Source organism: Paramisgurnus dabryanus, chromosome 19, assembly GCF_030506205.2.
Source record: "Paramisgurnus dabryanus chromosome 19, PD_genome_1.1, whole genome shotgun sequence".
Lineage (NCBI taxonomy): Eukaryota > Metazoa > Chordata > Actinopteri > Cypriniformes > Cobitidae > Paramisgurnus > Paramisgurnus dabryanus.
The window spans coordinates 25,114,028-25,136,871 of record NC_133355.1 but is presented as its reverse complement, the minus strand read 5'-3'; the positions used below and the strand labels follow the sequence as shown (position 1 = coordinate 25,136,871).

The 22,844-nt window shown below is 36.5% G+C and overlaps 1 protein-coding gene across 7 annotated transcripts in view; it reads left to right on the top strand.

Annotated features, from left to right (window-relative positions):
* adcy2b (adenylate cyclase 2b (brain)) overlaps window positions 1-22,844 on the top strand; it is a 92,190-nt gene that overhangs the window by 15,999 nt on the left and 53,347 nt on the right. For all 7 annotated transcript variants that reach the window (XR_010545576.1, XR_010545577.1, XR_010545578.1 and 4 more), the window contains exons 2-3: window positions 4,401-4,598; window positions 15,893-16,054. Coding sequence is in view for 4 of the 7 variants with exons in the window: in XM_065293632.1 (XP_065149704.1) it covers window positions 4,401-4,598; window positions 15,893-16,054 (360 nt within the window). In the remaining 3 variants the exon portion in view is untranslated. The remainder of the gene's footprint in view (window positions 1-4,400; window positions 4,599-15,892; window positions 16,055-22,844) is intronic.

Below are 22,844 nucleotides of genomic sequence, written 5' to 3'. Positions count from 1 at the left end.
CCCACCATTGAGGTCCGGACTGTTTTAGTGAGTATCATAGTAAACTACTGATTATGTCTTAATATGTCTTCCGAATGTAAACATTTTATTACATTCTGTCTTAAAGTCTAAAAAACAGTACCTGTTGAAGTCATTAAAGTTACTTAAATAACAAAAGAAGAGAAAATCACTCACTGGTCCTGACTGTAACTTCGTAAAAAAAGATTAATCCATATTTAATTTTAAATAAATATCTTTTTTTGCCAACAATCCTTAATGTTGAGCTCTGCTCTTTGAAGTAAGTTGGTTTATTATTGGTTTATTATGCAAGTTCAGCCTTGCATTATGTTTGTATCTTACAGTTAATGCATGTAATGAATTCAGGGCAAGAAGAATATTTATCTAATATGGGGTAATGTGAAGTATTATAATAATTACACATCGTTTTCTTTCATGGGATATGGACCCCCTAAAGTAGCCTTGGCCACCCCATTTATACAATTCTGCCACTGCAATATTGATGTTGTATTTCAGCATATTAAGTGTATAATAAGTGTGTGCATATTGTGAATGAATTTAATAAACAAATTCTTGATAGCCTTTGGTTAATTCACTAAACTGATCCTATATTCAGTTAGACTATGTTTACTTAACTGACAGTGCCCAGGATGGTAACATAATTATTTCAATGTCTTACTAATAAACAACACAAGTCTTGCGCATACTGACATGGTTTGAAATCTATATTTATTTGATTGTTTTTTTTTTCTGATGTGTTAGAAGTCATATATGTAGAGCAGAGAAATAAGAATTTTTTTCCTGGGGTGCATGCCCTAGAAAAATACATATGGACCTCTGTATTTATAAAATCCTGCGTACGGCCCTGCTCACGACAATAAGAATCCACTCTCAATAGTGTATTACGAGCTGTAGGTTTTTTAATCGGATCCCTATATAAACAATTACGAGCTATCCACAAGTCTAAAAAGCTGATTTGATTTGGGTTAGCATCCAAAGTAAATGTTAAGAAATCAGAACAACTGTTTATATAATAATAAAAAGAATTTAGTTGTTCAGTAACCCGATTCAAAAAGACAGAAATAATCATCCAAATTAGTATATTAGAAGAAAAAGCATGATTTAAATACACATTTTTTTTTTCGAAAAAAGGTTATTTTGCAAAAGAAATCACAAACGTTCTTTCCATGGCCCCACCTCCTGTTTGAATTAAAAATTAGTCTGAAAAATAAAATAATTTGTTTTATGATATTAAAAATGAATGGGAGTTACATCATTTGGTATCTTATTTAAATGTAGGCCTATGTGTGTATTTGCTGCTTGTATTTTTTAATCTACTTATATTGATGGTTTGAAATTTATGAAACTTATATTTTGTTTACTAATGAATCATTGGAATATTGTATGTAATTACCTTCATCTGTGTATAATTAGCACTCCCATTTATATTGTTCTCCACTTGGTGAAAATAATACCTTGATAAAGGCGATTTACTTTGCTGAAACATTGGTGGTAGTTAATAAACTCTGCTTCAGTGAGTGTCTGGGGCGCCACCTGGTGGGCAGTGCTGAACAGTGCTCGCCAAAGCCTACATGTATACAAATCACTTTCGCACCATTTATCTCGAGATATTTGGTGCAGAAGAGAAAGCACATGAAAAAGAGTATTTGAAACTCGTAGCAGCAGATTCAAGCAGTTGTATTTATGTACTTGTGTTTGGGCTAGAAAATATAAAAAAAATAAAAAAATATTTGTGAAAAATAAATTGTACACACATGCAAGTCTCATCGCACAGATGCACAAACTGATTTTGCAAATGTACAAAATTTGTGTGTGACTTCACATTGTTTGATGCAGGCGTTCAAGTAGGTTATGCACCATATTTACTGCAGCAATTGTAGCAAAAAATGTGAACTTGTGAGTTTCTTAATCTGTGATTTGTAAAATGGGATTTGTGCAGCTGCACTGAAGGATTTGTGAATGTGTAACTGTTGTGTTGTATTTGAGGGAAAGATAAAAAATCTACAAGTTTGCATCACGTCCTCTGCGACTTCAAGTTTACTGATACACATGTGTGGATAATCTCTACAAATACAAATTCCACTGTCACAGGTGTGGAGTTGTTTTGCACCAAATATACCTTCATAGTTTATGTGCAGTATCTTATTATTCTTGTGCAATTTAACCAGGTGCTAAATGTGCTGTCATTCATTGTCATTCTTCCCAGTAAACAGTCCCAGTAATGTATGCCAGATCGTGGTTGCCTGCTGCATCCTCCAAAACCAGCACTCAGAGCCGACCTGCATACTATGCAAATTGTGTTCAAAAGTTATTATTTTGGCATGTTTGTGTTGTTACTTGTTCTGCATAACTCCAGGAGAAAGACTACCCACTATAACACCATAGTCATGGGTCTCTATATGAGGATGCAATATTTAATATTTTGGCTGGACATTATACCTTGGACTCCATACAGGTCTAATTGTATAAGGAGGTGGAGTCAGGGAGTCTGTCTTTGTACCTAACTGCTTTTGCCTTCCCATAGATAGTAACAGTCATAAATTATCTTTAATATTTCAGTTGATTTATGTTTCCGATGTTGGGTGCCTTAATCCACGAATGAGCAGAGAGGTGGAGTGCATGTCTGACACATTGGATAATTAACGTAACACACTCTACATTGTAAAACAGATTTGTTGGTTCAACTTAAAAAGTTAGTTACTTGGTTGCCTTAAAATGTTGAGTTCATTCAACTTATAAAATACTAAAATATTAGTTGACTCAAAAAAGTTGTGTAAAAATGTTTGTGTCAATAAAGGGGACATTACACAAGGCTTTTTTAAGATGTGAAAAAAAACTTTGCTGTCTCCAGAATACGCATGTGAAGTTCTAGCTCAAAATACCATATAGAAAATGTATTATAGCATGTTAAAATTGCTACTTTGTAGGTGTGAGCAAAAATGTACTGTTTTTGGATGTGTCCTTTAAAATGCAAATAAGCTGATCTCTGCACTAAATGACAGTGCCGTGGTTGATTAAGGGGCAGTATTATCCCCTTCTGACATCACAAGGGGAGCCAAATTTCAAAGACCTATTTTTCACATGCTTGCAGAGAATGGTTTACCCAAACTAAGTTATTGGATTGATTCTTTTTTACATTTTCTAGGTTTATAGAAGCACCGGGGACCCAATAATAGCACTTAAACATGAAAAAAGTCAGATTTTCACACTATGCACCTTTAAGGCAAACAGGTAAACTTTTTAAGTTGAACCAACTTTTTTATTTTCAGTGTAAAAATGCTGGGTTATTTTTAAACTAGCGTTGGGTACAAAAAGGTACAAACTTTTAGTTTAGCTGTGCTGTTTCAACCCAAAATGCTGTGTTGTTTCAAAATTACAATTACAAGAAAACTTGTCAGATCCCATACACTGTAAAAAGTTCACTAAAAAAACGGTTCATTCAATTTACAATTTTTTTTAAGGTAAGTGGTTGCAATCTATTTATTTAAGCTACATTTAAACAAAAAAGATTAGTATAGTAAAATAAAATGTGCAAATTTAAATTGATTGCAACCACTAACCTAAAAAAAATTGAGTAAATTGAATGAATAATTTTTTTTCAGTTTTGGATTAACTTAAAATATGATTTTAATTGGTAACACCTAAAAATTTAAGTTATTTCATTTAAAGTGTTTTTCACTAATTTTTTATGTTACCATTAAAGTTATTTTTTAAGTTTATCCAACTTTTATTTTTTACAGTGTATGGCAAAAAAATATATATTTTTAAATATAATTTTAAATGGTAGAGAGTAAAGCTTAATGAAATATATATATTTTAATTTGAACCTGTTAAATTAACAGGTTTGTAACATACAAAGTTTTACTTCCGTGAATAAAATATACATAAAAGTGGCAAAAAATGTGTGTAATAATATATTTAAATTTTTTGGCCATTTTTTGTATATGTTGAAATGTATTTATACATATATTATATATAAAATACATATACAAAATATTTAAATTAAATGTATTTTTAGCTTCCAAATAATACTTTTATACATATTTTTATGCTAACTTTTATACTTTGGCCAGGAAAAATATAGTTTTTGCAGTATGGGCTGTAAAATTAGAAATGTATTTGTTGCCCCTGAAATATATGTTAATATATAAAGTTAAAACTAAATTTACAAATAAAAAAATGTATATTATTAAGCTTTACTTTCTACAAAATTTTAGCATATTTTTAAAACCTATTTTTGTCCAGAGAAATGTATTTTTGCCATATGGGATATCCTTCTCAAATATTGTCTGCTTGTCCTTTGTTCAGTTTCCGTGCAATTCCTCAGCTTGTTAATGTACCGTGAATGAACCATGAACCGTCCTTATTTTCTTTTTTTACAGGACATGGAAGACCACATGGCCTTCATCATCACCGTGCCCACGACCCTGGCCATTTTCCTCGCCATCTTCATCCTTGTGTGCATCGAGTCCATCTTCAAAAAGCTTCTCCGCCTCTTTTCCCTGCTCATCTGGGGCTGTCTGGTTGCCATGGGTTACCTCTTCATGTTCTTCGGCGGGATCATCTGTCCGTGGGACCAGGTGAGAATTTCGTGCCCGCACTTTCGTGGCTCTCCTCTTTGCTATTTTTTTCAAATGTCTACATAGCTTAGTTTCTCTGTGTATCTTTTCACTGTTCTGATGCAAAATAAAGTATTTGCCGTGCTTAAAACCCAACCTGGAAAATTGCTGGAATGAGTCGCAAAAAAAACCCGGCCCAATCATGCAGATATTCACTGCGTCGTGCCATTTTCCCCTAGTCATTTGCACTGTAATTCATGGATTTTAGCATGCGAGCTGTTCGGCGCACTGAATCATTCATTAGTTCAATGAACCTCACATAACACACGAGTCTGGCTAATGGCTGCGACGTGGCTTCAACATAAATGCATGTCTTGGAATAATTAGAACAATTGTGAGTATTTATGTCTCCCTCTGCATTCGAAAAACGAATTTGGTATTAAACACGCCTGCACACTTTGCATCTCACTATGATGGGACTGTGCGATCAACCAATCTGGCACTAGTTGGCACGGCTAAAACATCTGCGGTTCGGTCGTCGGAAAGATGGGGTGTTACTGTACTTGACTGAGTAATTGTAGCTCGCTCACCGTGAGTCCTATAGCCCGTTTACTTGACATGACTTAATAACTCGGATGGATCCGGTGAACTGGAAACGATGAGATACACATACCTGACAAGCAAAGGCTCTGGATCAAAGGACGGCGACACTTTGCTGGGGTCTACGTCTGTGTGGGCACCTAAAACATGACATTTATTTCCAGCATTCAGCCATAAATATACCCACCGCCACTTTGCCCTTGTGAACCAATAACAGTGTGGGTTGCCACAGTTCCCATTAACAGTAACGTGACCGAAAGTTCCAAGGGTTATAGTTACCTAGCATGTACAATATTATGCCTCACTGCCCTCAACAAAAGTTCAATTTCCTGTTTTTAATCAAACGCCACACACTGTGCTTCTCCGAAGTCCAAGTGCAAAAGAGTAAGCCTTGTGTTGCTAGTTATGGAGCGCTAATAAGCTATGCTTTGAATCGGTTGTAAGAAAACCCTATAGAGTCCTGGGCATTGTCACCAACATGGATCGAGGTACCGGTGCAGATGAAAGGCCCTCGCCATTCCGCTATAGTGCAATGCATCATTAACCCACAGCGGCGTTTCTCCATTAGATTTGGCCGTGAAAAGGCGATGGCTTTTGTATGTTGTACAGAAGAGAGAACATAATTGAGTCGCAGAGCCAGCAGAGCAACAAAAGACAGACCTTACTCAACATACAGTACGCCAATCAGACTAAAAACAAGCATTTACACACACCTTATTTCACAATTCAGTGCTATCAGAAGTGGTAAGTGAATTGTTTATGAAATGTGCAAAAGAACAATGTGGAACAAATAAAGTGGACAGATACCATAGCATGTAAAGCTGTATTTACCTAGGCATAGATGAATAATAATAGTTCTGTGGTAGTAACATATTGTGAGCCTTCTTATGTAAACCTTGTGCATGCACAAGAACGCTGGAAAACAAACCAATCTCAACATATCACCAGCTGTGACGTTACAGTCGAGATGTACGCGCCCAACATTAAATTACACATTAAATGAATTACAATGTTGCTACAATGCTAATAACAAAGTCGTGACTACTGAGTTAGCACTATTTGCTAGTAAATGCTATATGCTAGCTATTAGGCTAACGTTCTACTGTTGACATTACAGTTTACGTTTTGCCGCTCAAAAACATCTGTTAACAATCTTCGAACAATGGACTATTCCTCAAAATCTGTATCTTCGCATGTTACAGGCTCAAACATATAAGGTCTGTTTACTTAATGTGAGCTACTGACATGAGCCTTGCCAATCAGAGCAGAGCTCAACATTATTATTCATGACCCTTCCGAATAAGGTAATAATAGACCATTTTATCAAGGGGCAAATCCTAGGGTTGTAAATGGACATACACTCACATACTGTCCATTTTTGTTGCTCCAGATTTCCCTGCCTTCCTCAAACGCTCTGATTTGTGACCCGTCACGGATACCAGTGACACAAGTCGGCAGCATAAGTCCGAGATAATGAGAAACAAAGTTTTTTTTTTCAAAATTTGTGATTTTCGTTTTTATTGCAGAATCTGTAAGTTGAGATCACGAAGAAGCCTCTCCATGTTTGAGATAGCAGTTTTTGTATTTTTAAAAGCGTACATTTTGCGGTTGAAATCGGTTTGTTTTTCCAGAGATTCTAGTTTGCAGCGGGGGGCGTCATTGTCTGTGTATATTTACATACTGTATAAGCGGCTTGTGTTTTGCCCCCGACCCCAAAGGGAACAGCGTGGTTCCTTAATAGGGATAGTTCGCCCAAAATGAAAATAATGTCATAAATGACTTACCCTTATGTCGGTTTAAACTCGGAAGACCTCCGTTCATCTTCGGAACACAGTTTAAGATGTTTTAACGTTAGATTTAGTCTGAGAGCTTTGTGTCTCCTCCATTGAAAAATCTATGTACGGTTTCTATGTCCAAAAATTTTATAAAAACATCATCAAAGTAGTCCATGTGACATCAGTGGGTCAGTTAGAATGTGTTGAAGCATCGAAAATACATTTTGTTCCAAAAATAGCAAGAATTACGACGAACCGCATGAAGTCACGTGACTGTAGTGACACGGCTGTTCCTCTGACATGTTTGCAAGTTTTTTTTTCAAACTTATAGCGTGCGTCTCCCCAGACTGTAAACGAAGCTCGGGCGCACAAAACAAAATAAAAAAAGGAAGCTGGGGCGGAACAGATAACAGTCCGCCGCGTTGTACGTCAGCCGCGTCACTGACTTTATGCGGCGCCACAGTCGGATGACGTCAAAGTACCTTGACGTCATCTGTCTGTCAGTTCTTGCAGCTCAGCATGAAGTCAAAAACACGTCAACAGGCCCAGAAAGTAAACAGTTGCCTACAATCCGTGTATTTGTTGTAGAGATTTACGTTGGAGACGTTAACTCACGTCATCGTTAACTTTGGGGTTTGTACCTTTTGCATATCGTTAAAATGCACTAATACACACTTACACACCAAAGAAGATCGTGAATTGGACCATAGTTGCTCTTTAAGGGGGACTTTACATAAATAAAGTAAACTAGATTCTGGGTTGATCATCTTTTTGACGTTTATGTCTGCATTCATAGTTTTCGAAAAATAATTCAAAAAGTAAATCTTCCTGTAAGATTTTGAAATGTGCGTTCCATGTGGTTCTGTGGTGTGCCATAGACTTCCTTTGCTCTTTCAGGACTTGACCCTATTAAATTACAGATATGCTATCTAAAATGTTACATGTTAGTGACCCAGTTTGACCACAGACTGTGACAGCACACACACACCGATGATATCTAAAATTTGCCGTTGTACACCATTATGTAAATTTGCCATGTGTGTTAATCATCTCTAATTTATCCATTGTTTATTTGTATGAGTCCTGATGAGTGTGATTGGCTTTGCATGGGATGAGAACATTGCCACTTACCCTTATTTTGCGTCAGTGTTCTTTTAATGGAAGAATATATTTAGTTTCCTATATTACATTTCCATTTGCTTCCCTAATACAAAAGCAGAGCAGAGTGGTTAACTGGACATTAAGATCCTAGTAGAGCACATAATCTTATTCATTATGAGAAAATGAACGTGTTAAGTAAGCTTTATTTATTTAATCCCATCAGTTGCCTTGGCAACCCTTGCACTTAATGTTAAGGATTTCATATGCCAGATACAATATGGAGCAATACCATAATGATGTAATATAAAACTATCATCTTTAAGTACATTGCATATAAAGCGGTCCATTTTTTTTCATGTAGACACTACACTGCTGTGCCATCTACAGTAAAGTTATTAGAAATAAGTCAAGCTCTGGATGACGGTCCCAAGCCAGAAATAGTCCTGCTTAGATATTTATATAAAGAATTACACACAGGATGATTTTACAATCTTCTTGAGGGCCACATTAATAATGAGTGAAAAAGTTAAATTAGACTTGCTAATATGTTAAATTAACTTCAGATTTAATTAATGCTTCTTAAATTTAGCACAGTTGAGTGGTTTTTCACTTTTTCTGGTGTGAATGCTGTCAGTGCCTCAATGCAAATCTCACAGGCAGTTTTGTGTGGGATCTAATGATAAATGAGGAAAGGTCTGATCAATAACTCAAGACTCCTACTAATGAGATTTGAAATTTAACCTCAAGCCTTTTCTTCAGACACGAACACAATTGGAGTTAAATTAGAAAATGTCCTGGCTCTTCCAAGCTTTATAATGAAATCCTACATATTCTGCTTTAAGGGTGAAATATTTTTAGTTATACCACAGGGCTGTTGAATGCTTTCGATAAATGCAAACCTGACTTGCCAAAGGCCTTAAATAACCACCAAGGCAATGTCTTAGGTAACTGTGGTATAAGTGAAATAATTGCTTATAGCACTAAAATTGTATCATGCATATACTATAGCACATTATACTCACCTAAAGGATTATTAGTAACACCATACTAATACTGTGTTTGGCTCCTTTCGCCTTCAGAACTGCCTTAATTCTACGTGGCATTGATTCAACAAGGTGCTGAAAGCATTCTTTAGAAATGTTGGCCCATATTGATAGGATAGCATCTTGCAGTTGATTGAGATTTGTGGGATGCACATCCAGGGCATGAATAGTTCAACCACATCCCAAAGGTGCTCTATTGGGTTGAGGACTGGTGACTGTGGGGGCCATTTAAGTACAGTGAACTCATTGTCATGTTCAAGAAAACAATTTGAAATGATTGGAGCTTTGTGACATGGTGCATTATCCTGTTGGAAGTAGCCATCAGAGGATGGGTACATGGTGGTCATAAAGGGATGTACATTGTCAGAAACATTGTTCAGGTATGCCGAGGCATTTAAACGATGCCCAATTGGCACTAAGGTGCCTAAAGTGTGCCAAGAAAACATCCCCCACACCATAACACCACCACCGCCAACCTGCACAGTGGTAACAAGGCATGATGGATCCATGTTCTCATTCTGTTTACGCCAAATTCTGACTCTACCATCTGAATGTTTCAACAGAAATCGAGGCTCATCAGACCAGGCAACATCTTTCCAGTCTTCAACTGTCCAATTTTGGGGAGCTTGTGCAAATTGTAGCCTCTTTTTCCTATTTGTAGTGGAGTTAAGTGTTACCCTGTGGGGTCTTCTGCTGTTGTAGCCCATCCGCCTCAAAGTTGTGCGTGTTGTGGCTTCACAAATGCTTTGCTGCATACCTCGGTTGTAACGAGTGGTTATTTCAGTCAAAGTTGCTCTTCTATCAGCTTGAATCAGTCGGTCCATTCTCCTCTGACCTTTAGCATCAACAAGGCATTTTCGCACACAGGACTGCCACATACTGGATGTTTTTCCCTTTGCACACCATTCTTTGTAAACCCTAGAAATGGTTGTAGGGGAAAATCCCAGTAACCGAGCAGATTGTGAAATACTCAGACCGGCCCGTCTGTCACCAACAACCATGCCACGCTCAAAATTGCTTAAATCACCTTTCCTTCCCATTCTGACATTCAGTTTGGAGTTCAGCAGATTGTCTTTGCCAGGACCACACTCATAAATGCACTGAAGCAACTGCCATGTGATTGGTTGATTAGATAATTGCATTAATGAGAAATTGAACAGGTGTTCTAATAATCCTTTAGGTGAGTGTATGTAAAACAATGATTAACAACATAAGGTTTATTTGAGGATTTAATTGAGGAAAACCCTTCTTTACTTACAGCAACCTCCCAATGCCGCCTTATATTATATTTCACTTTAGGAAACCCTAACCAGCGAACTACATAAGATGGACAATTTAATATAGCCTAACTCTAATACTTGTTACAATTTTATTAAAAAAAACATGTAAACATTGTTAATTCTCATCATAATTCTCAACTATCAACATTTATAGCTAAATAGCAATATCTCTAGCTATTAATAGTCTGCCTTAAATCACCTTTCCTTCCCATTCTGACATTCAGTTTGGAGTTCAGCAGATTGTCTTTGCCAGGACCACACCCATAAATGCACTGAAGCAACTGCCATGTGATTGGTTGATTAGATAATTGCATTAATGAGAAATTGAACAGGTGTTCCTAATAATCCTTTAGGTGAGTGTATGTAAAACAATGATTAACAACATAAGGTTTATTTGAGGATTTAATTGAGGAAAACCCTTCTTTACTTACAGCAACCTCCCAATGCCGCCTCATATTATATTTCACTTTAGAAAACCAGCGAACTATAGTTAGAACTATAAGATGGAAAATTTAATATAGCCTAACTCTAATACTTGTTACAATTTTATAAAAAAAAAAACATGTAAACATTGTTAATTCTCATCATAATTCTCAACTATCAACATTTATAGCTAAATAGCAATATCTCTAGCTATTAATAGTCTGCCTTAATTTACCAAACTGCACACGACGGAGCCACGGATGCATTTTTACCCCCAATTGCTATGAGATTAACAGAGAGGCTGCCACTACTAATATGGCCGTGCCTTTGACCTATGATCTAGCAGCCAACATGCAGTTTAGTTATTTCTTTAATATCTACGCTCTGTGCCTCCACAGTGCGATTGTGCTATAGTGATTTTTTGTGCTGCGTTACGTTTTTTTCCCATTGTGTCCGATACTAAAATTTCTCAATCCAGCTGTTGTTAAATCTGCAGCAATATTTAGTTTTTTCGCTGTAGCACCACATGAGCTTTCTAACGCAATTTTTAAAAGTGATGGGACTTCCCCCATCTACCTGCGCAGATATCATCAGCGCAACTGAGCTGTAGGTTGCCAGGTTGAGGTCAAAATGGGTTAAAAATTTTATAATGTGTCTATGGTGTGAGTAGGATGCGTTTCATACAAGATCTAGCAACTAGACAACCTTGGAAAAATATATTGATGTGATTATTCATATAACGAGGTAGGGCCATTTAAATTACGGGAGTTTTCTGGGAGAAATTACAAAACGGGAAAAGGGCAAGAGATAGGTGTGAAAAAAGTGGAGTGTTTACCGGAAAAAAAGATGAAATAAATCATTGAAAAAAGATAGGGATGTATTAATTTGAGGTAAGAACATAGTAAAATATTTAAAAACGCTGTTTTTTTCTTTTTAGAGAAATTCTTTCTCATGACAGCCAGTGTACTTTCTTCTTGTTTGTAACATCTACACATATTGTTGTGCTGGCACTCTTTTTGAGTGTCAGTGACTGGATTCAGTGTGGACCGTGCCGACATAAACTGGAGCTCTGAATTAAACTGCCAGTCTTAATCCTGCTAACAGATAGACCAGAACCTTAAGCAGACACGAAACTGGCAAGCAATTAGTTCACGAGACTAAACATTTAACCTTGCCAATTCTTGCGGCTGCCGTCCAGCACTTCACTCTCACAACCCACAAGCTAGTATCAATTCAAGGCAATTTATTTGTATAGCTCTTTTCTCAATAGATATTGTAGAAAATAGAGCTTTAACCTTGGAAGGAACCAACCTATTCTGAATGGCTCATCTCGGTGCCCTAATCCCTTTGAAGGATTTAGCCTTGAGCTTTGAAGGGATGAAGGGTGCAGGGGACCAGAACCTGTTTCCTGTAATGCACTTCTGCAGCATCTTGCCGAGACGCTTAAGAAGGTGCCGGTTTACAGCTTATTTTAAGTGTTTGTTCTAATGAATACTAGATAAATCAACATGAAAATAATTGAATATGATGAATTTACTATGCAATGATGTCATTTAATTAACAATTGATGGCTACAAGCCTACAAGTCAGAAAACTCACTTCATACAATGTCAGATAAAAGGTATGTAAAGGTACAAATCTGTACCATTTTTTTCGCTCAACTGTTCTTTTTCTTTCAGTTTTGAAACCTAATGTTGAACCTTTTGGGGTACAATATTATTCCATAAGGAGCTATTGTGTACCTTAAAGGATTAGTCCATTTTCTTAAAAAAAATCCCAATAATTTACTTACCACCATGTCATCCAAAATGATTTTTAGAAATTATGTTCTTTGAGGAAAACATTGCAGGATTTGTCTCATTTTAATGGACTTTAATAGACACCAACAATTAATACTTAACTCAACACGTAACAGTTTTTTTCAACGGAGTTTCAAAGGACTCTAAACGATCCCAAACGAGGCATAAGGGTCTTATCTAGCAAAACGATTGTCATTTTTGACAATAAAAATAACAAATATACACTTTTAAAGCACAATTTCTCGTCTAGATCCGGTCCAGCGCGACCTCACGTAAATGAGTAGTGACGTAGGGAGGTCACGTGTTACATATATGAAACGCACATTTGCGGACCATTGTAAACAATAAACTGACACAAAAACATTAATTAGTATCATTTCACATACAACAACGTAGGAACGGTCCTCTTTCAACACACTTGTAAAACCTGGGGCGGAGTTTCGCGTTCGTCCTCTGTGACCTCTTGACGTCATGACGTATTGCGTGGGGTCACGCTGACGCATCACGACCGGATATGGGCGAGAAGTTGTGCTTTAAAAGTGTATATTTGTTATTTTTATTATCAAAAATGACAATCGTTTTGCTAGATAAGACCCTTATGCCTCGTTTGGGATAGTTTATATTCCTTTGAAACTCCGTTGAAAAAAACTGTTAAGTGTTGAGTTAAGTGTTAATTGTTGGTGTCTATTAAAGTCCATTAAAATGAGAAAGATCCTGCAATGTTTTCCTCAAAAAACATAATTTCTTCTCGACTGAACAAAGAAAGACATCAACATTTTGGATGACATGGTGGTGAGTAAATTATCTGGATTTTTCTTTTAAGAAAATTGAATATTCCTTTAAGTAACTAGTAAATGTAACTAATTACTAATTTTCAGTAACTTGCCCAACACTGGTCTACGAGTCCATAGGGTGATGTTCCATCTGTCATTTTTAAAGCTCTGAAGTGTGCTCATCAGCGTCCCTATTGGACCATTGATGCAGTCTTCGGCGAAGCCAGAAGTGCTTGCAAAAGAGCAAATAGACGAATCAGACGATGGATGGAAGGAGTTCACACTGATGAGCAACTTCTCTTCCTATTTCCGGAGCGACAATAGGCTTTATGCCCAGCTGCACTACTTCCTGAACTTCAGCCAGCTCCTTGTTTCCTGTCTTCCATTATTGGACAAACTGATTAATCCAGGTGTGTCAGATTATTGTTGTTGTGACTATTGAGGTCAGGCACACCTGGATTAATCAGTTTGTCCAATAATGGCAGACAGGAAACAAGGAGCTGGCTGAAGTTCAGGAAGTAGTGAAGCTGGGCATAAAGCCTATTGGGTCTGTCCCAAATATGACTCCGGTGCGCCCTTGTGGACTCACGTCAAGGATCCCTAAGGTCAGCACTACATGAAGTTATTAAAGTGTGGTCTTGAGGAAGTCCACAAGTACGTAGTGTGCCATTTGGGACAGGGCCTTTGAAGGTGGCAGCCGCCGAAGTCCACGAAGAGAACTAAAAAAGAGACAGTCTAGCCTTTGTACGATCCATCATTTGCGTCACCTGCTGTATGCTCCCACCGCACCTGTCAGCAGGACACAGGGGAGATGTTTCTAGCTTGTAACCAGAAAAATATTAATTTATTTAAGAAAATATGACACGTTGATGTACATTAAACTATCCAACAGAATATCAAATTAATCAACCTTAGAAATATATACACAACACACACCAAATAATATTAATACAAAACATAACTTATAATACAAAGGTTTTAAATGTTTGTGTTATATTGAATTTTGGGATAGCCTCGGCAGTCTTCGAATTAGGACAGCCTTACTAGCCTTAAGTCACACTCCTGTGACACAATCGGTCTTAGAATACATCCTTGGAAGGTCGCAGCCTTCAAAATGGGACACAGCTTATATAGATTTGATTGTGTGAATGTTATGCTCTTCATTTTAATCAAGTTTATTATTAGCTTAATGCATTTTTGTTTAATGCATAATTTAATTTTTCCCAAAAATAAATTTCCATGACAACATCATTTGAGATATCTTTTGCGCAATCGATAAGGGTAAAGACACATTTTGTCTTGAGAAATCACTGCTCTAGAATCTGTTTGTTTGTATGGCTGTGTGTGTGCGAGTGGTTTATGAGGGTAACTAAGCCAGAAATCCATTAGTCCGGTGCCCTGCTTGCCATTTAGTGCTATATTGAGCACTCACAAAACAACCCTGAGCATAACAAAATACACGTTGGAATATTAATGGGCACATTCATGCATTAAAATCCTAATGAAAATGAAAGTTGATAATAACATAAAGGACCACGTATTATTTAAAGATTTTATATTAAAACAATATAATCATAAAACCATAAAAAGGAAATTGCTATGCTCTATCACAGTAGTTAAAGCACACAAACACGGGACCAACCACTTTTACATGTAGCATTATTTATTTAGTCAGTTTTCAGCAACTAGCTGTAATGATTGACAGGCTTGACAGCATAAACTATACTGACACACAGATGCCATTATTAAAGGTAGAGATCTCTAATAGATCTGGACCAACATAATAAAACTCAGGCCTTGGACCTAACCGGTGCTAAGCTAGATATATTCACATTTACATGTATACATTTGGCAGACGTCTTTTATCCAAAGCGACTTTTTTAACATTAAGTATGTTCTCTGATATTCAAACCCATGACCTTTTTATGATGTTAAAGGTATAGCGGAGGATTTTCTCGAATTTTAGAAAAGAACCACTTTTTAAAAAAAATGCAATTTGCGCAACACTCCTGATTGACAACTAGGAGGACCAATAGTCTTGATGATCCACCCGGAAAAAGAAAATCCTCCGCAATACCTTTAACTATCTGCAATTCTCTACTGGTAGATCTACAGGAAAACATTTTTATCAGCTTTTATTGTTTCAACGTCTTAGTAATAGTTGCATGCCAGCTTGACAAGATTTGCATGTCAATCCCAACTACAAACGCACTTTGCTTGACATTGCAAATATTGCTGTTGAGTGGCCTGATCTGATTCCAGAGAAGCAGATTATCTAAAACGTGCGTCACATTGCACAATTTTTCAGCTTGGCTCATGAATATTAATTTGGTGACATAATATTCGTTCCTTATATATAATGATTATTAGAAATGTAATTTAGTGAGTTCTAAATATAATCCAATCTAATTATAACGCCTAGTGCTATCATGAATCCTTGTTAAGCAATGCGGCTGAGATTTTTCTCAATGGTGTAAATGTTTGATGGCAGTCTGATGCGCTTTTGTATATCTGTTCGCAGGTGTCATTTTTCCTCTTTATTGTGTTTGTGGTTTTCACCATGCTGCCGTTCTCCATGAGGGATGCCGTGATCGCCAGCGTCCTCACTTCATCTTCCCACACGCTAGTGCTTAGCATCTGTCTCTCAAACACCAGCGACCACACGGAAGCCCTCGTCTGGCAGGTAAGTCTGTATGCGTGTTCATTTGGTTGACTGAAATCGTGTGGGTTGTGAAAGGAACAGCTTGTAGCTAATAATAAATGGCCACAGTCTTTGAGCGTTACAGTGAAATGCCACAAGAGACCAAAGAGTTTGTTCTATATAAACTAGCGTGAGTTAGTGGAATATGAGAATATGTTAGAGAGGTTTGCTCTTGGGATTTTAGGGTTGCTGATGTTTTTAAATGACTTATTGAGGGCACACTTCCCAAAATCCTCCACTGTCAGCATTTTTTGCCTTCCTGCTTAAATGACACATTTCCTTGCAGGAATAACTCCAAAGCTGGTTGCTTCATAATAATTTAAAGGTGCAATGTGGGACTTTTAGAAGGATCTCTTGACAGAAATGCATAATAAACTATGGTGTATAAAGACCTTACAAAATGAACTGTATTGTTTTTATTATCTTAGAATGAGCCATTTTTATCTACAAACACCACAGGTCTCCTTACATGGAAGTCGCCACCGTGTTTCAACACTTAACAGACAAACTTCTCAGCGCATTTTGTCACTATGTTGGCCCTGTCTCACATGGCGCACTTCATGTGGACTTTCCGTCTCGTGACCTTAAATTGCGAGTGCGCGCTTAGTCTACGAGTCTGTAGGGTGTCCCATCTGTCATTTTTATGCTCCGAAGTGTGCTCATCAGCGCCCCCTTTGAACCCTTGATGCGGTCTTCTGCAAAGCCCGCTCTGCAGCAGGCTTTGCGCACTTTACCAACCCAGAAGTCCTTTGCGCAAGAGAAATCAGACCAATCAGACGACGGAAGGGAGGAGTTCACACTGACGGGCAACTTCTCTTCCTATTCCCGGCGTGATGCTCGAGTTTGTCCCAAAATACAACTTCGGTGCACCCTCTTGGACTCGCGTCAAGGGTCCCTAGGGTCTGCACTACATGATGTCATCAAAGTTTGGACTCTGAGGAGGTCCACAAGTCCGGAGTGTGCCATTTGGAACAGGGCCGAATTCTCAGACAACAACGTATTTATCCTGTGGCGGCTACCGTAGTTTCTCTATGCGTTTTGAAAGGGAGGGGTGAGCTGTGGACTGAGCCATTGGTTTATACACAGATTGGCTTTGGGAACAGTATGAAATGATGCATTATAATTACATGTGGCATATTTCTTATATGTTTGTTTTAGACTCTTAAAGGGATACACCAATCAAAAATCTAAATTACCCCATGATTTACAAATGTCCTTATTTTTAAGCACTTGTCTACATATCTAAATCAAATCGTAACCATATGTACTTAGATTAAGATTTTTAGTAATGTGAACAGGCAGAACAGATTTTAAATACAGTAGTTCATTCAGCATTGCCAATTGAATGTTATACAAAGTGTGCAGTGCTGTTCGGTCCATATACATTCATCAAACTGTGTCTCTGTCGTTATGTAGTGATTAGTAAATTGCTTTCGAACAAAGTATATAGAGTGACAAGAAAAAGTATGTGAACCTTTTGGAATTTTATGAATTTGATCAAAATTTGTCATAAAATGTGATCTGATCTTCATCTAAGTCAAGAGTATTGACAACATAATGTGTCTAAAAATAACAACACAAAAAAATTCTGAGCTTTCATGTCTTTTTTGAGAACAACCTAAAAAAAACTCATAGTGCTCTTGGAAAAAGTTTGAGTTAATGACCTTACAAAAGCTAATTGGAGTCCAGTTTTAGCACACCAGAAGTCTTGTTTAGATAATATGTTTGAAGGTGTGGACTACAGCTACTTTGACTGATAAAAAAGTTTGCTCTGGACAAGAAGTAAACGCTTGTGTGAGCCATGCCTCGCCAAAAAGAGCTTTCAGAGGATCTACTATCAAGAATTGTTGCTTTACATAAAGCTGGAAAGGGTTACAAATTTATTTCAAAGACTTTAGAAATTCACTAGTTTACAGTAAGCAAACAATCTACAAATGGAGACGCTTTGGGACTGTTGCTACTCTACCAAGAAGTGGGCACCCAGTCAAAATAACACCAACAGCACAACGAAGACTCATCAATGAGGTAAAGAAACAACACCGAATAACAGCCAAAGATTTGAAGGCATCTTTAAACTTGCTAACCTCTCTGTTCATGAGTCTACAATATGTAAAACACTGAATAAGCAGGGTATCCACACCAGGAAACCACGAAGGAAACCACTGCTTAGTAAAAAGAACGTTGCTGCACGCCTGAAGTTTACAAAAGAGCACATTGACACCTCAGCAGTATTGACAAAATGTTTTAGGGACTGATGAAACTAGATTGAATGATTTGAAAAAAAAAAACAGTGCTACATCTGGCGTAGAAAAAGCACGGCATATCATCATGAAAACATCAACTGTAAAGTATGGTGGAGAAACATCATGATTTGGGCCTGCTTTGCTGCATCAGGGCCTGGCCAGCTTGCAATCATTGAGGGGAAGATGAATTCCCAAGTATGTCAGACATTTCTGCAGGATAATCTGAGAATGTATGTTTGTCACCTGAAACTGTGTATAAGGTGGGTGATGCAAAAGGACAATGACCCAAAACACCAGAGCAAGTCCACAACAGAATGGCTTCAAAAAAATAAAAATGCACCAATTTTGAGTGGCCCAGACCTCAACCCAATAGAGATGCTATGTATTGACTTGAAGAGGGCCATACACAGGAGATATCCAAAGAATAAGACAGAGCTAAAGCAGTTCTTCAGGGAAAAAAGGGCTACAATTCCTTCTTAACGATGTGCAGGTCTGATCCACAACTACAGAAAGGGTCTGGTTTAGGTTATTGCTGCCAAAGGGGACCAACCAGTTATTAATTTTAAGAGTTCACTTACTTTTTCCACTGCCATTTTGAATGTTGAATAAGTGTGTTCAACAAAAGACATGAAAGGTCAGACTTTTGTGTCATCATTTTTAGACACATTGTGTTTGTCAATATCCTTGATTTAGATCAGATCACATTTTATGACAAATTTATACAAGAAATTCCAAAAGGTTCACATACTTTTTCCTGCCACTGTAGACATTAAATGTCTCTGTTGCTTATATTTTCTCATGAGTTCAGCAAGATATCATGATAAACATCAGCAGAGGCAAGATTTCCACCTTTCCGTCATCTCTTTCCACACTGCTCTCGGTTGTTAAATAAAAAATATTTCGGCATCGTGCTGTTGCTTACGTCATTCTAACAACCAGATATGAGCTACACTGGCTGAACAATCTTATCCGATTTGGTCATATGTAAATGTATGTATGAACGGTCATTTAAAAACCAATATTGGGCCGACCACTTTTTTTCTGTGAAAGTCACCATAGCATCAGGACAAGCAATCGTCACATTTTCTTCTGAAAAAGTAAAAAGCTACTGCTGCTTTAAATTGTGTCACATCTACAGGATCTGTGATTTCCTTACCAATAGGAAATGTCTGTCAAGAAGTATGACCGCATCTCTGATGCCTGTAGATTGTCGCAGTGATGATGTATTTTTGTTGGCCAACCCGGAAGTTAGTGGGACAATGGTTACTCTACTAAAAAGCCCAATCATTTTTTCCCATAGACTTGAATTATCGCAAAAAAAATAAGCCCTGTTTAACAAAGGTTTATGACAATTACATGTTTTGTTCAACAAAATAATTTTCACAGATGAACAGAGTGGAAATATTCATGAAAGATCTTATTTAAGGCATTTAACCAAAACTCCATTCAAAAAACCTATTGACTTCGGGACGATGGAACCGAAAGGGCTAAAATGCTAACTCACTTCCAGGATTTGCCTACAAAAATACATCATCCATGCGGCTCTCTATAAGGCACTGTTGCTCTAATAGCTTGTGCTCTCTCTCTCTCTCTTATGTAAACAAATGAACACAATAAAATCACAGTGGTATATGGAAAGTGTCAACAGCATAATGAAGGCATCTCGAAAGGTTAAACTCTGTTCTCTCCACAATATTTTTCATAAATGTCATGTCGTGACAGGTTTTCACATATGCTATAAAATAAATGATGAAATTGCATGCTTTTTAATAATTACATGATTTGTTGTTGAAAACAATAGGTATTTTTTGCTGAATAATGAATGATTGTTTTAATCATAGATATAATATTGTATATAAATAACTACTTTTTGCCATATACGTAGATTTATACTGTCACTTTATTTTATACTTTAAACTTGTACAGACTGGATCACATATTTTTTTAATTGACCTGATCCTATTGTTTTATCTGGCCTTGCAAAAAAAACTAACCATGATTTTACTACAGTTAAAACAAAAAACATGGCTATTGTAGTAAATCAGTGATAATCAGTATGCCAAAAAAAAACTATGATAACTAAAAAAACATGGTCCAGTCTGACACAAGCATGTCACATTTCAGATTTAAGTGGTAATGTGACTTGAAAACTGAATTTTAGTATTTCACATGGCCCTATTTTAGCTTAATGACATCATGCATTCAAGCTGGCAAGAACTGCAAGAGATAATTGCATTTTTGTGAAGGATAGAGATCAGATTCAGAGCGATGATGAAAACATACACAGAGTTCTTACTGTTTGCCCTAAGGGGTTGCTTCCATGTTTTATAAGTTGGGTGAAGCGCCACCTGGTGGATAATAGCAGAAATACGGAATGCCGGAAAAACTTGTCATTGGCAGGGAAGCGTTTTATTTTAATCGACAAGTTAACTCGTCAATGATGGGGAAAGAGTTAAAAAAAGTAAACAGGAAGTGCAATTTTAGAGAAGACTGGCTATATGTTGTGAATAGGCATGGGCCGGTTTGAAATTCTGGAGGTATAATAACCTTAAGCAAAAATAACACTGTTTCACTGTGTTGCAGTATTTTAATTGCAACACTAAAAAGTTTTATTTTCAAATGTTTGTGTATACAAGCAAAAAAAATTTAACTCCACAGAACACATTTTATTTTTAAAGGAGACATTTCATAAGACATTTTAAGATTTTGGTGTCCCCAGAGCATATATGTAAAGTTTTATCTTAAAATGCCATGTAGATGATTTATTATAACATGTTAAAATTGCAGTTTTTGTGTGTGTCCTTTTAACCCTTATATTAATTTGACCCGTTTTGATTTTATGCTGTCGGATAAACCAGTTAACCTGTGATTTTATTCTTGAAATTTTGTGACTTTTTCTCATTTATGGCCATGAACATGCATGCAAAGTTTGGACATGCTGATATGTTTGGAAGTGTACCAAAATCATTTTGTAACGATTTTGAGGTTTGCGGGTCAATTTGCAATCCAAAGCAACGGTATAGACCTAAATTAAATATATATTTTTAGTGTTTGCTGCTATATTGGTGTTTTACTATCCTGAAATCGGCATAAAAATGCTTCTCCTCACTCTTTTGAGTATTGAAAAAGACTTTTACAAACACAGGTTTGTATATATACAGTGTATATGAAATACTACTGGTAACAGTTTTTTTCCAGACATTTTGTCACTTTTTCTCATTTAGGGTCTTGAACATGCGTGCGAAGTTAGGATACACTGATGTGTTTTGACGTGTTCTTTTTCTTAAGCACAATAATGATTTTTGTTTACGATTTTGATGTTCGCGGGTCAATTTGACCCATATTTGTTTGTTCCGAGGCAACTGTAAAGACACAAATTAAATACATTTATTGCATATATGTTGGTGTTTTACTACTCTGGAAAGGGAAAAGTGAGCTTTTGCTCACTTTTGTCAGTACTGATAAAGACTTCCTTAGACACAGAAAAGTACATTTAAAACTATCATTTCTATTTTCAATGTATATGAAATACTATGTAAAGCAGATGAATTCAGACCCGCAGAAAATCCAGAGGTGAATACAGGTAATGCCAGCTGTGCCCCACAAAATATGACATAAAAATAAGCACCATTTGTGTAAAATGCAAGTTGTCAGAAAGCACATGCTTGATGTGTGCACATCATGTAAACAGTGATTTCTTGAATTTGTACAATGAGTCTCAAGTACAAAAGATGAGCCTGTTTAGGAAAAGAAAAACTTCATTTCATTTAACAGCAATATTAAATTGTTTATTTAAACATGGGTATGTTTAAAAAAACATGTTGAATTAAAATGTCAAATGTTAAATGTTACAAAAGTTTTTGTGCAACATTTGTTAGAACAAACATGTTAAAAATTGTAGTTAAATGCATTTTTTAAAATCATAATTTTAAATTTTTAGTGTTTGTAATGGGTGACAAATACTGATACTAAAATGGTCCTGTTCATACCTAATTCGGTCTTATTTTTCATAGTGTGATATTTAAGGAATTGCATTGAATCCAATGCGGGTCAATTTGACCCACTCCATCAAAATCATCACAAAATTCTAACACAATACAAGGGTTAAATACAAATGAGCTGATCCCTGCACTAAATGGCAGTGTCATGGTTGGATAGTGCAGATTAAGGGGTGTTATTATCCCCTTCTGACATCACAAGAGGCAAATTTCAATGACCTATTTTTTTCACAGAATGGTTTACCAAAACTTAGTTACTGTTTTTTTTTTTTTACATTTTCTAAGCACTGGGGACCCAATTATAGCACTTAAACATGATAAGGTCAGATTTTCATGATATATCCCCTTTAGCCAAAATAGAGCATGTGCCAGGTAAAAATAAACTCTTTAAATTATAATATTCTTAAAAAATATATCTTTTGTAATATATATTAAATGTAAACAATCAAATGAATTACAGGACTTAATGATTTAATGAATTTTATGTATACCTCATACCTTGGAAACTTTATCACAGAAAAAATGTATGGT